The sequence below is a fragment of the Scyliorhinus torazame genome, chromosome 6 (genome assembly GCF_047496885.1).
Source record: "Scyliorhinus torazame isolate Kashiwa2021f chromosome 6, sScyTor2.1, whole genome shotgun sequence".
Taxonomy (NCBI): Eukaryota; Metazoa; Chordata; class Chondrichthyes; order Carcharhiniformes; family Scyliorhinidae; genus Scyliorhinus; species Scyliorhinus torazame.
The window spans coordinates 43,447,079-43,462,019 of record NC_092712.1 but is presented as its reverse complement, the minus strand read 5'-3'; the positions used below and the strand labels follow the sequence as shown (position 1 = coordinate 43,462,019).

The following is a 14,941-nucleotide window of genomic DNA, read 5'->3' as shown; positions in this document are numbered from 1 at the left end:
GAAAAGGCTGGGCATTGCCCCTTGGCATTGCTGATGGGATGAGGGGTGGAAGTTGGAGGTGCTGAGAGAGAGAGAGAGCCCTGCTGCCTGGGGTGGGGTTCTTAAATGTAACTTTGAGATTAGGGCATTCTTTAAAAGGGACGCCCTAACATCAGAATCCTGGATTCACTGGTGTATTTAGGCCCACCCCTCCAGCTGACTGTGTGATTTTCGCAAAGACTTTGAAATTTCCCAGAGTGCTGTTTAGTCAGGCAGGAAATGGCACCTGTGAAGCCAACAAGCTTCACACAGCTTTTTATAGCATTCTGTGCAATTTTGGGAAAATTCTGCCCCATGGTTAGGAAGGTTGTGCAAATTTTTATCTTCTATCTTTTACTCCTTTCATAATAATCTTAATTATTATTCATATTGTTGATCAAACAGTTACATCCAATGGCACTTGTTGTACCCACCTGTTATTAAATTCTGATCCTGATGATGTGTGCTGTGTTAGTCATGAAAAAGCAAGATTGATCAACCCATAACATGCAAACTCTTGTTTTATTCTGAGCAGTTCCAAAGATTATTAAGTTTGAAAGTGAGCTTCACGGTGTAGTGGCTGTGGAAGGAGAGAATGCCACCTTTAAATGCAGTGTCTCTCATGAAGATGCTGTAATTACTTGGTATAAGAATGGAGTCAAAATTGAACCAAGTGAGAAATATGTCATATCATGTGCAAGAACCAACCATGGTTTGACCATTACAAACCTGATACTAAAGGATGCATGTGAAATTTCTGCACAAGTTGGAAATTTAAAAACATCTGCCAAGCTTCAAGTTCAAGGTGAGAAATCAAAATTACCTTTGTTAACAAGTATCGTCAGGGCAGTGCACAGTCGAGGAAAGAATCAATCCCCTAAAAAAATTGAGCCACAGTCTTTTTGAAAGCACACAAAGGCGGTTGGCTATTTCCTGTCAGTTATTAATAGCTATTTCAAAAAATGGTTAATGACTGATACTGATTCCCACAGAAGCAGTTGGGCCACTAAAGTGGCTCAATTAATAATAATCGCTTATCGTCACAAGTAGGCTTCAATGAAGTTACTGTGAAAAGCCGCTAGTCGCCACATTCTGGCACCTGTTTGGGGAGGCCGGTGCGGGAATTGAACCCGCGCTGCTGGCCTTGTTCTGCATTACAAGCCAGCTGTTTAGCCCACTGTGCTTCAAGGTAGGCAGGGCTTAATTTTCCTTTATTCTTTCATTGGATGTGGGCATTGCTGGAAAGGCTCTACGAGCCCTTGAACTGAGTGGCTTGCTATGCCATTTCATAGGCAGTTAAGAGTTAACCACATTGCTGTGGGTCTGGAGTCACATATAGGCCAGGCCAGGTAAAGATAGCAGATTTCCCTCCCTAAAGGGACATTGGTGAACCGGATGCGTTTTTATGGCAAGTGATGATTGTTTTACGTTCACTTGCTTTCAATTCCAGGTTTATCAATTGAATTTTAATTCTACCCGCTATTGTGGTGGGATTTGAACCTGTGTTCCCTGCACATTAGCTTGGGCTTTTCAATTACTGGTACAGTGACATTACCACTACGCCACTGCCTCCCTCTTCTGGTGGCTTCTGCCCCCTTTCCTACCACTAGAAAAACGACATGGCCTGACAGCAGCATGCCAAACACTTTCCCATGCCATTTTGTCACCCTTCCCACCTCTGACCCCATCCTAAAAGACCGCAGAAAATCCCAGCCGTTGTCTATTTAACAATGATGACTGCTGTTAAAAATACAAATTCTGCTTGCCTTTATAATCTTTATTAGTGTCACAAGTAGACTTACATTAATACTGCAATGAAGTTACTGTGAAAATCCCAGAGTCGCCAGACTCCGGCGCCTGTTCGGGTACACTGAGGGAGAATTCAGAATGTCCAATTCACCTAACAACACGTCTTTCGGGACTTGTGGGAGGAAACTGGAGCACCCAGAGGAAACCCACGCAGACACGGGGAGAATGTGCGGACTCTGCACAGATAGTGACCCAAGCCGGGAATCGAATCTGGGACCCTGGAGCTGTGAAGCAACAATGCTACTCACTGTGCTACCGTACTGGCCACTTGGTATCTATACACTTGGTTACATGCTCAAAAAATTCAATCTAATTTGTAAGGCATGACCTCCCTCTGACAATGCCATGCTGACTATCCATGATCAAACCTTGCCTCTTCAAGTGGAGAGTGATTCTTTCCTTCAGAATCTTCTCCAGTAGTTTCCCAACCACTGACGTGTGAGTCACTGGTCTGTAGTTCCCTGGCTTGTCTCCACAACCTTTCTTAAATAGTGGGGGACCACATTAGAGGTCCTCTGGCACCTCCCCCATGGTCAGAGCACCGGAAATCTCCTTCCTTGCCTCCCACAGCAGCCTGGGACACAATTCATCCGGACCTGGAGATTTGTCCACTTTTAAGCCCACCAATATCTCCAATACCTTGTCTCTCCCGATGACAATTTTCTCAAGAACCTCATAATCTCTCGCCCCAAGTTCCATAGCTACCTCCTCATTCTGTTGGGTGAAGACAGATGTGAAATATTCGTTCAATACCCTACCAATGTCCTCTGGCTCCACCTATAGATTTCCCCCTTGGTCCTTAATGGGCCCCACTCTTTCCTTGGTTATCTTCTTTCCATTGATATACTTATAGAATATCTTGGGATTTTCCTTACTTTTACCATCCAGAGCTTTGTCATATCACCTCTTTGCTCTTTTAATTGATTTCTTAAGCTCCCTCCTGCACTTTCTGTACTCCACTAATGCCTTTGCAGGCTTGCTCCCCTTCTACTTGTTAAAAGCCTCTCATTTCCTTCTCATCATATCCTGAATGTCTCTGGTCATCCATGGTTCTCTGAGTTTGTTACACCTTCCTATTACCCTCGACGGAATATATTGGACCTGTACTCGCCCCATTTTATCTTTGAATGTCCCCCACTGCTCTTCTGTAGGTTTCCCAACAAAGTAACTCTTTGCAATCTATCTTGGTCAGATCCTGCCTTATTTTATTAAAATCTACTTTCCCCCAATCCAAAACCTTTTTTTCCAACTTGTCCATTTCTTTGTCTGTAACAAATTCGCTATCACTAAAATGACATTAGCCTGGACGATGTGGAATCTGTATGGGTAGAGCTGCGGAACACCTAAGGGCAAAAAAACGTTAGTGGGAATTGTGTGCAGACCACCAACAGTAGTTGTGAGGTTGGGGATGGCATCAAACAGGAAATTAGAGATGCATGCAGTAAGGGTATAGCAGTTATCATGGGCAACTTCAATCTGAATATTGATTGGGCTTATCAAACTGCTAGAAATGCGTTGGAGGAGGATTTCCTGGAATGTATAAGGGATAGTTTTGTCAACCAATATGTCGAGGAACCAATTAGAGAGCAGGCCATCCTAGACTGGGTATTGTGCAATGAGAGAGGATTAATTAGCAACTTTGTGGTGCGAGATCCTTTGGGGAAGAGTGACCATAATATGGTAGAATTCTTCATTAAGATGGAGAGTGACACAGTTAAGTCTGAAATTAGTGTCCTGAACTTCAAGAAAGCTAACTTTGATGGTATGAGACGTGCATTGGCTAAAATAATCTGGCAATGGATACTTAAGGGGTTGACGGTGGATAGGCAATGGCAGACATTTAAAAAACACATGGATGAACTTCAACAATTGTACACTCCTGTCTGGCTCAAGAGTAAGATGGGAAAGGTGGCTCAACCATGGCTAACAAGGGAAAAGACAGTTGAAGACAAATGTAGGTCCCTTACAGTTAGAATGAGGTGAATTCATAATGGGCAACAAAGATGGGCAGCCAAGTTGAATAAATACTTTGGATCTGTCTTCACTAAGGAGGACACAAGTAACCTTCCGGAAATATTAGGGGACAGAGGGACTAGCATGAAGGAGAAACTGAAGGATAATGTTAATTTATATTGAAATTGTATTACAGAAGCTCCAGCCTTGTTTAAAAAGAAATTGGAGAACATGACAGTCGAAGAAAAAGAGAGAGCCGTTTTGGAAGTTGAATTCTCAAAGCCTTGTGGTGAAGTTAAATGGATGAAAAATAATATCATCATTCAGCCTGATGAAAAAATAGATATTAAGGTCGATGGAAACAAGCAGATCCTCACCATTAAAAATGTGAGCTTTGCTGACCGTGGAAATTACTCCTGTGAAACACTTCATGAAAAGACAAAAGCAAAATTAAATGTGGAAAGTAAGTATGATGCTTTATACAGTAGCTGCTTTCTATCTTGCAATATGATGGTTTTAGCCACGATTGTCACCTGTCTGTTAAGTTTCGCCTGCTATGCCTCAGCAGCCCCACTCTGGCAAGGCAGTCTCTGCCATATTTGTTGCAGACAAAGACAATGGCTTGAGAAGGTGCATGATTTGCTGACCAGTTTCTCTGGGTCCTCTTCTTGGCCAGTTAAGCTTTCCATTTCTTTGCACAAGCTATAATATATCTTTGACAGTATAGAGTCAGTAAACCGGATTTCCCTTCATAATCATCTTTTGGAGAAAAATTAGCAGGAATGCCTACCATTGAATCCTCATCCCAAAAGTATGCCTTTGAGGTTGTTACATTTCTCTGCCGGAGATTAAGTACAATATATCTGTTTCATAAAGATGGGAGGGGAACTGTGGTTGGTTGAAGAGCACCATTTCTTCAATTACTGCCAGTAAACTGGATAAGATGTTCACACCAATAAGGGGGTGGGCTGTGTCGTATAAAGATCTGGAATATATAGCCAAACTGCCTATAGTACCATCCACACTGTGATGTAAGAGACACATGATTCGCACCCAACTCAGTGTGGTGTTGGTCAGAGCGCACACAGACAGCTTCTAGCTTGTATCCTTTACTGTATATTTGTAAATAGTTCTAGTAGTTAATAATGACTTAAAGTTAACCTTCTAAAGACTATGAAAACGTCATCATACCAAGCGAGATATAACCAATATCTCACAACTTGGTAGTGGCTTGCAGAAAAACCCAGAACCTTGCTAAAATGCAGAAACAAACTGAAATGCTGGAAGATTAAGAACAATTCACCAAAGCATTCTGACCTGAAAAGAAGCTCCAGAAGCAGAGGCACAAAGGAAACATTGCCTGGAAAAATCTCCAAAGAAAGACTTGGAAGCTGAAGGCAGAGATTTGAAATTCCATATTGCAACCAAAGAGAAGGCTCCATTGATTCTCCTTTGAAAGTCCAGCTTCATAATGCAGAGTAGGACTAGCACTGCAGTGCAGAATGAGGCCATTCGGCCCATTGAGCCTGCACCAACCCTCTGAAAGAGCACCCTACCTATCCCCTTAACTGAGTAACCCCACCTAACCTTTTGGACACTAAGGTGCAATTTAGCATGGCCAATCCATCTAACCTCCATATCTTTGGACTGTGGGAGGAAACCCGAGCACCCGGAGAAAACTCACGCAGACAATGTACAAACTCCACACAGTCACCCAAGCCCGGGTCAATGGTGCTGTGCGACCGCAGTGCTAACCACTGTGCCACCATGCCGTTTCTCTAAAGGACATTAGTGAACCAGATGGGTTTTTATGACAATCAACAATGGTTTCATGGTCATCATTGGACTTTTAATTTCAGATTTAAAAAAAATCAAATGCAAACTTCCCCATCTACCATGGTGGAATTGAAACCCGCGTTCTCAGAACATTACACTGGATCTCTCGATTACTAGTCTAGCGACAATACCACTGTGCCACTGCCTCCCTGTAGAAGGGTGAGCTAAATCTTTCAAAATTCCAAGCTGGAGCAAGTCTTGAGAAACTTTCAAAGTAATTTGATGTCAGAAGTGCAGTTTGAAAGAACTGCTTTGCTGAAACCCAGGTCCCGAGTCAGTTTTAACATGTGGCATCCATTCTCGACTGAATAGTAAAGAGAAAGACTTTCTCTCCGTGTCTGCGTGGGTTTCCTCCGGGTGCTTCGGTTTCTTCCCACAGTCCAAAAATGTGCAGGTTAGGTGGATTGGCCACGATAAATTGCCCTTTAGTGTCTGAAAGGTTAGGTGAGGTTACTGGGTTAGGGTGGAGGTGTGCGGTTAAGTGCTCAATTGGCCGAATGGCCTCCTCCTGCACTGTAAATTCCATGATTCTATGATCTGAAACACCCCATATATATATACAAATACCCCCCAAAATTTTTTAAAACAATTAACTTACCCTCCTACATAAATACATAGAAGATAGGAGTAGGAGGAGGCCTTTTTACCATTTGAGCCAGCTCTGCCATTTATCACGATCATGGTTGATCATCTAACTCAGTAGCCTAACCCTGCTTTCTCCCCATAGCCTTTGATCCCATTCGTCCCGTGCTATATTTAGCTGCCTCTTGAATATATTCAATGTTTTGGCATCAACCACTTCCTGTGATAATGAATTCCACAGGCTCATCACTCTTTGGGTGAAGAAATGTCTCCTCATCTCTGTCTGAAATAGTTTATCCTGAATTCTCAGACTGTGGTCCCTGGTTCTGGACAAACCCACCATTGGGAACATCTTCCCTGCATTTACCCTGTCTAATCCTGTTAGAATTTGATAAGTCTCTATGAGATCCCCCCTCATTCTTCTGAACTCCAGTGAGAACAATCCTAACCTAGTCAATCTCTCCTCATATGACAGTCCTGCCACCCCTGAAATCAGTCTGGTGAACCTTTGCTGCACTCCCTCGAGAGCAAGAACATTCTTCCCAAGAAAAGGAGACCAAAATTGCACACAATATTCTATGTGTGGCCTCACCAAGGCCCTGTATAATTGCAGCAACCAATAGTTACTGTACCCCTTCACCCTCCCCTATTCACCCCCCCCCCCCCCCGCCTCCCACCCGCAAATGTTCTAATACTTCTTGAAAAAGTCGATGAACAGCTTCCATCTCACAAAGAACCCCTCATCCATACCTCTAATGATGAACTTAATTCTCTCAAAATGAAGAAACCCAGCAATGGTTTCAGACACTCCAAAAATAGCTACCCGTGGAGAAGGCGTGACCACCATTCCCACCACTTGAGACAATACATCTGTGTCTCCCTCCCAGAGCCCCACAAATTTTGGACCGGACCAGAACATGTAGGCATGATTCAAGGGGACCTGGCACATTGTGCACATTGATCGGCCACTTCTGGGAAGAATCGGCTCAGCCTTGCTGGTGTCATATGTGCTCTATGCACAACTTTAAGTTGATTAAGACTAAGTCAAGCACATAACAAGGATGCATTAATCCTACGTAGTGGTTCTTCCAAAATCCAACCTCGTACCGTGCCTCCTAATTCCTCCTCCCAGTTTTCCTGCATTGCCACCATCGAAACTTCCTCTTTCCTGGCCAACTCGGCGTACACATTGGAGACCTTGCCCTCCCCAAATCATCCTCTGAGAGGAGACAGTCCTGTAGACCAAAGGGCGGCAACATTGGGAACGGACCCACCTCTTTACTCAAAAAGGCCCCAACTGGAGGTATCTGAACTCATTACTACTGGGCAATTGGTAAGCCTCGTTCAGCTCAGTTAGGTCCGGCTTTGACATTCCTGATGTACACTCTAATCAGGGCGAACATGTCAATATAGTTGATAGATGGAGAGAATGAAAAGCATGCAAACAAAATCAAAATTATTATATTCTGGAAAGCTGCTCTCATAGAACAAAGAACTGTACAGCACAGTACAGGCCTTTCGGCCCACGATGTTGTGCCGAACTAATCTGAAACTAAGATCAAATCAACCTACTCCCAATCATTCTAGTGTACTCCATATGCCTATCCAATAATCGCTTGAAAGTTCCTAAAGTGTCCGACTCCACTACCATAGCTGGGAGTGCGTTCCACGCCCCAACCACTCTCTGAGTAAAGAACCTACCTCTGACATCCCTCCTATAACTTCCACCATGAACCTTATAGTTATGCCCCCTTGTAACAGCTACATCCACCCGAGGAAAAAGTCGCTGAACGTCCACTCTATCTATCCCTCTCATCATCTTATACACCTCAATTAAGTTACCTCTCATCCTCCTTCGCTCCAATGAGAAAAGCCCTAGATCCCTCAACCTTTCCTCATAAGACCCACCCATCAATCCAGGCAGTATCCTGGTAAATCCCCTTTGCACCCTTTCCGATGCTTCCACATCCTTCCTATAATGAGGTGACCAGAACTACACACAATACTCCAAATGCGGTCTAACCAAGGTCCTGTACAGTTGCAGCATAACCTCACGGCTCTTAAACTCAATCCCCCTGTTAATAAATGCTAACACACTATAGGCTTTCTTCACAGCTCTATCCACTTGGGTGACACCTTTCAGAGATCTATGGACATGAAGTCCGAGATCTCTCTGCTCCTCCACATTCTTCAGAACCCTGCCGTTAACCATGTAATCTGCATTCAGATTTGTCTTATGTTATGGGCGAGGCATTTTCAGAACCCCAAAATGTATCATGGAGTTCAACCAACCTCTCCCTTTAATGGATTTGTTGCTTTTCCTAGCACACGGCTTTTTCCCTAGGTGTGGGATTACAATTATGGACATGTGGGTTTTTAAACACAAAACACTGTTTATTCCATGAACTCAACTTAACATCTTAAATAAACCTTGGATCTCTTAACACCCCTGACTTCAAAGATCACTCAGAAAATATTGCAACAGTAAATAATTCCTTAAAATTTTCCTTCAAACTTCCAAGAAACTTAACACCTTTAAACAAAATCACATCAGGTTAAAGGCTTCACTATTATAAGTTTAAATCACCCAAATGATCCAGAGATAGTCTTTCATGGCAGAGATCCAGCTCAGTGCAAAACAGACACACACCAAACTCTTTTCCTCCAAACTGCAAAGCTAAACTGCAAAATGGCTGACCTGACCTCAGCTCCACCCACTTTCTGACATCACTGTTTTCTTAAAGGTAAATTACTTCAACATCCATGTCTTAAAGGTACTCTCACATGACACCGCCCCCAAGAAAAAAAAATAAACCATCAACTTCAAGATGGTATCATTTTTCACTTTTGCACCATCCACTAAGAAATATACACAGTAAAAATACTTTTACGTTTCACAAAAAAAAAACACGCAAACAGGCATAATAATATAGTCCATTTTTCTTTGCTCTTCTTCCTCCAACCGAAAGGCTTCTCGATTGACAGTCTCTTTGAACAAAGTCTCTGCACAATCCATCCATTCCTCTACTCCTCGGCATTTCTCTTTAGAATCAGGGGCAAAATTCTCCAGTGTCGGCGCGATGTCCGCCGACTGGCGCCCAAAACGGCGCAAATCAGTCGGGCATCGCACCGCCCCAAAGGTGCGGAATGCTCCGCATCTTGGGGGGGCCGAGCCCCAACCTTAAGGGGCTAGGCCCGCGCCGGACTAATTTCCGCCCCGCCAGCTGGCGGAAAAGGCCTTTGGTGACCCGCCAGCTGGCGCGGAAATGACATCCCCTGGCGGCGCATGCGCGGGAGCGTTAGCGGCCGCAGACGGCATTCCCGCGCATGCACAGTGGAGGGGGTCTCTTCCGCCTCCGCCATGGTGGAGACCGTGGCGAAGGCGGAAGGAAAAGAGTGCCCCCACGGCACAGGCCCGCCCGCGGATCGGTGGGCCCCGATCGCGGGCCAGGCCACCGTGGGGGCACCCCCCGGGGCCAAATCGCCCCGGACCCCGGAGCCTGCCCGCGCCGCCTTGTCCCACCGGTAAGGTAGGTGGTTTAAGCTACGCCGGCGGGACAGGTATTTTAGCAGCGGGACTTCGGCCCGGAGAATCGTGGGGGGGGGGGGGCGCCAACCGGCACGGCGCGATTCCCGCCCCCGCCGAATATCCGGTGCCGGAGAATTCGGCAACCGGCGGGGGCGGGATTCTCGCCAGCCCCCGGCGGGGGGTCGGAGAATCTCTACCCAGATACTTTAGTTCAATCTGACCACAGAGTCCCTTGCAATTCTCCAATACAGGAGCATTGGTGATCACAGCTTTCAGGCAGTCAAATGCCTGTTGAAAGTCCGCTGTCCATTGAATTTTTTAACGTTTCTTCAGCAATTCCATCACTGGAGTAATCGCGCCACAAAACCTTTGCACAGCTGTTCGATCAAATCCACTCATGGCTAAGAAATCGCATTATTTCCCTTCGCTTTGAGGGTATCGGAAACTCCTCAAGGAAAGTGATCGGGCTTCTCCAAATTCACTTTTGGCAAGGTTCATCACCAAACCCAGCTCCTGAAGTTGATCGAAGATCTCCATAAGATGTTTTAAATGTTCTTTCCATGTCTGGAAGTTGGAAATAAAAACAAATTGTCCCACTTTCTCAATGCAATCCTTCAAACATGGGATAGGATAAGAGTCCGTTCTTGTAACTGCATTCACCTTTCTGTAGTCCACACACAACCATTGGGTACCGTCTGGTTTAGGTACCATCACCATGGGTAAGTTCCATTGTCTGCAACCCACTTCAATTATGCCATTCTTCAGCATACTCTCAATCTCTCTGTTAACCTGTGCTAATTTTGAAGGGTTAAGTCTATATGGATCTTGTTTGATAGGAACAGCATTGCCCACATCTACATCATGTATAGCCATTTTAGTACCTCCCAATTTATCTCTACAAACTTGCCCATGTGATATCAATAACTCTTTCAGGTCAGTTTGTTTTTCCTCTGGAAGGTAACTTAACAATTCATCCCAATTTTTAATAACATCCTCATTTTCCAATTTAATTTGAGGTATGTCAAATTCACAGTCATCTGGATTTGGTTCGTCACTTTGAGTTCGAATCATTAAAACCTCCTTTTTCTCTCCTTCCCTTTCAAAGCACCTTTTAAGCATATTCACATGACACACTCGGTGAGTCGTCCTTCTATCTGGTATTTTTACCACATAATTCACCTCACTTAATTTCCTTTCAACCTGATACGGGCCACAAAACCTAGCTTTTAAAGGCTCCCCTACCTCTGGTAACAACACTAAAACTTTATCTCCACTGGCAAAACTACGAACTTTGGATTTCTTGTCCACTACCCGTTTCATCATATTTTGTGCAACTTTCAAATGTTGTCTAGCCAATTCACCTGCTCTATTTAATTGTTCCCTACAATTTGACACATAATCCAATAGTGTAATTTCCGATTTCTCACCCACCAATTTTTCCTTAATCAATTTAAGTGGTCCTCTTACCTCATGACCAAAAATTAGTTCAAAAGGACTAAATTTGGTAGACTCATTAGGTGCATCCTTAATTGCAAACAATACGAATGGGATTCCTTTATCCCAATCCTCTGGATAATCTTGACAATACACCCTCAACATTGTCTTTAATGTCTGATGCCACCTTTCTAATGCTCCCTGCGATTCTGGATGGTACGCAGTTGATTGAAATTGTTTTATTCCTAAGCTATCCATAACTTCTTTGAATAACTTTAAAGTAAAATTCCTTCCTTGATCCGATTGAATTTCTGTGGGTAGTCCATGTCTAGTAAAGCATGAAAATAACTCCTCCACAATCCTTTTAGCTGTAATATTACGTACTCAAATGGCTTCGGTAAACCTAGTAGACATATCCATTACAGTCAAAAGATATTGCTTCCCACTTTTTGTTTTAGGAAGCGGTCCTACACAATCAATTAGGACCCTTGTAAAAGGTTCCTCAAATGCTGGAATGGGTATTAAGGGCGCTGGTTTTATCACTGCTGAGATTTCCCTATCACTTGACATTAATCACTTCCTCATCTCTTACCATTAAAGATTGACTAGCCCCTGTATCTCTTAAAATTGTGACTTCTTTACCTGCTCCTCCTGATACACATGAGTAAACTTTACCCACACAAGTAAATTCTTTAAAGACATCTGACACCTTCTTAACAATTACTTCTTGAAAAGGCTGTACAATCATTTGCACCTCCTTCGCTTCCCTTGGGCTTTCCTTTACCACACTAACAAACACCACTGTCTTATCCTGTTTTACCACATCAGCCTTCCCAGTGCTTTTCTTCAACCACCAACACTGTGACTTTACATGGCCTAGTGTGACACGATTGACAAAATTTAACTACATCTTTATGTAGTCCAGTCTAATAAAAATGTTTCTGGATTTTAGCTTGAGTTTTCCTTATTCCCAAATGACCTCCCACTGGTACCTCATGTGCAACTCGCAACACCTTTCTATACCCTACCGACAATACTACTTGATGAACTTCTGCCCACTTTTCATCCGCCTGCATATGTACAGGTCTCCATTTTCTCATCAAGACATCATTTTTACAGTAATAACACTCTGATATACTCTCAGATTCCTCTTCCGTATATGCTTTCTGATATATCCGTTTTATTTCTACATCTTTCTGTTGTAACTCCGCCAATTTTCCTGAACTAAAAATATCCGCCTCATCCTCCACCTGTTCTTGTTCTTTTTCAACCATCTGATCAAAAATCGTTTCTGATAATTGCACTTCAACTTCATCTTCACTCTTGTCTTAACCTGTGACTTTGCGACCTTGTTACTACACAATTTGGAAAAATCCCAGGATATTTGTTCTTCAACCCTTTAGTTGTCTGATTTTCCACTGGCTTATCAACCACAGTAGGCATCACTCCCACCTGCGATCCAGCTATATCATTACCCAAGATAAACTGTATTCCTGGACAAGATAGTTTATCTATTACTCCTACTACCACTTCACCACTCTTCACTGGACTTTCCAACCTTACCTTATATAATGGAACGCTACTCCTCTCACCCTGAATTCCACATATCACCACCTTTCCTGGCAACATTCTTCCCAAACTACATAATTCCTCATCTCTTACCATTAAAGATTGACTAGCCCCTGTATCTCTTAAAATTGTGACTTCTTTACCTGCTCCTCCTGATACACATGAGTAAACTTTACCCCCACAAGTAAATTCTTTAAAGACATCTGGCACCTTCTTAACAATTACTTCTTGAAAAGGCTGTACAATCGTTTGCACCTCCTTCGCTTCCCTTGGGCTTTCCTTTACCACACTAACAAACACCACTGTCTTATCCTGTTTTACCACATCAGCCTTGCCAGTGCTTTTCTTCAACCACCAACACTGTGACTTTACATGGCCTAGTTTATTACAGTGAAAACATCGGAAACTTTTCATTTCTTTTTCACCCTCCTGGATTTCTTTTTTAATCTGAGGTACACTCTCTTTATTGTCTCCCATCAGATCACCTTTGCCACTTGAGTATTTCTCATGTCCCCAGTTTCTATCCCTCACCGGCTGAAACTGATGTTGGAAACCAATCTTTGATTTATGAACTAATTCATAATCATCTGCCATTTCCGATGCTAATCTCGCAGTTTTAACCCTCTGTTTTTCCAAATGAGTTCTCACTACATCAGGAATTGAATTTTTAAACGCCTCCAAAAGTATAATTTCTCTGAGAGCTTCATACATTTGCTCTATTTTCAAAGCCCTTATCCACCTATCAAAATTACTCTGTTTGAGCCTTTCAAACTCCATGTATGTTTGACCAAATTCTTTCCTTAAATTTCTAAACCTTTGTCTGTGAGCTTCAGGCACTAGCTCATATGCACTTAAGATGGATTTCTTCACCACCTCATACATTCCAGATACCTCCTCCGGGAGTGATGCAAACACTCACTAGCTCTACCTACCAGCTTTGTTTGAATCAGTAACAGCCACATGCCCTGTGGCAATTTCATTTGTTTAGCTACCTTCTCAAATGAAATGAAAAAGGCTTCCACTTCCTTCTCGTCAAACCTTGGCAATGCTAGGACATATTTAAATAGATTCCCACCAAGCCTTCGACTATGACGCTCTTTCTCACTATCCTCATCACTATCATCCAACTGTACGTTTCCTTTTACGTCTGCCAATTTTAACTCATTGTCATGTTTCATGGCCATTTCTGAAGTTCAAACTCCCTCTCTTTATCTTTTTCTCTGATCTGTATCTCCCTTTCGTTTTCTTTTTGTTCTGCTAGGGCTATTTCTTTTCTCCTTTCTTCTCTCTCCTTTTCTTTTTCCTCTCTCTCTCTTTCTCTTTCTTTTTCCTCTCTCTCTCTTTCTCTTTCTTTTTCCTCTCTCTCTCCTTCTCTTTCTTTTTCCTCCCTCTCACTCTCGTATGCCAGCCGCTTTAATGCTTTCTCATGTTCCTTTTGTTTAATTTACAACTGAATTTTTGCCATTTCCAATGAGTCAAACTCTATCTCAGGCAACTTTAAATGCTTAACCACCGCCATAATTACCTCATCTTTTTGCATTTTGTCAGGTAATGTTAACTGCAATGTTCTTGCCAAATCTAACAGTCTGGTTTTCGTTTCTGTCCATAAAGTACTATGTGTGACATTTTCCACCCCCCAAAACTTCTGAGCCTCTGAAAGAGCCATTGTTCACAACACTCTCCCCACTTAAACTAAAATACCACACCGGAAAAGCAACAATCCTTCACTGCCTTTAAGTTCACAAAAGCCAATCCAATAGATAGACTTTTATCCCTCTCGAGCCCCCAATTGTTATGGGCGAGGCGTTTTCAGAACCCCAAAATGTATCATGGAGTTCAACCAACCTCTCCCTTTAATGGATTTGTTGCTTTTCCGAGCACACGCCTTTTTCCCTAGGTGTGGGATTACAATTATGGACACGTGGGTTTTTAAACACAAAGCACTGTTTATTCCATGAACTCAACTTAACATCTTAAATAAACATTGGATCTCTTCACACCCCTTACTTCAAAGATAACTCAGAAAATATTGCAACAGAAAATAATTCCTTAAAATGTTCCTTCAAACTTCCAAGAGACTTAACACCTTTAAACAAAATCGCATCAGGTTAAAGGCTTCACTATTATAAGTTTAAATCACCCAAATGATCCAGAGATAGTCTTTCATGGCAGAGATCCAGCTCACTGCAAAACACAGACCAAGCTCTTTTC

The 14,941-nt window shown here is 43.0% G+C and overlaps 1 protein-coding gene across 1 annotated transcript in view; it reads left to right on the top strand.

Annotated features, from left to right (window-relative positions):
• Positions 1-14,941, top strand: part of LOC140424765 (obscurin-like) — a 1,044,598-nt gene that overhangs the window by 208,076 nt on the left and 821,581 nt on the right. The window contains 2 exon segments of the mRNA XM_072508149.1: positions 554-823; positions 3,977-4,243. Coding sequence (XP_072364250.1) covers positions 554-823; positions 3,977-4,243 — 537 coding nt within the window.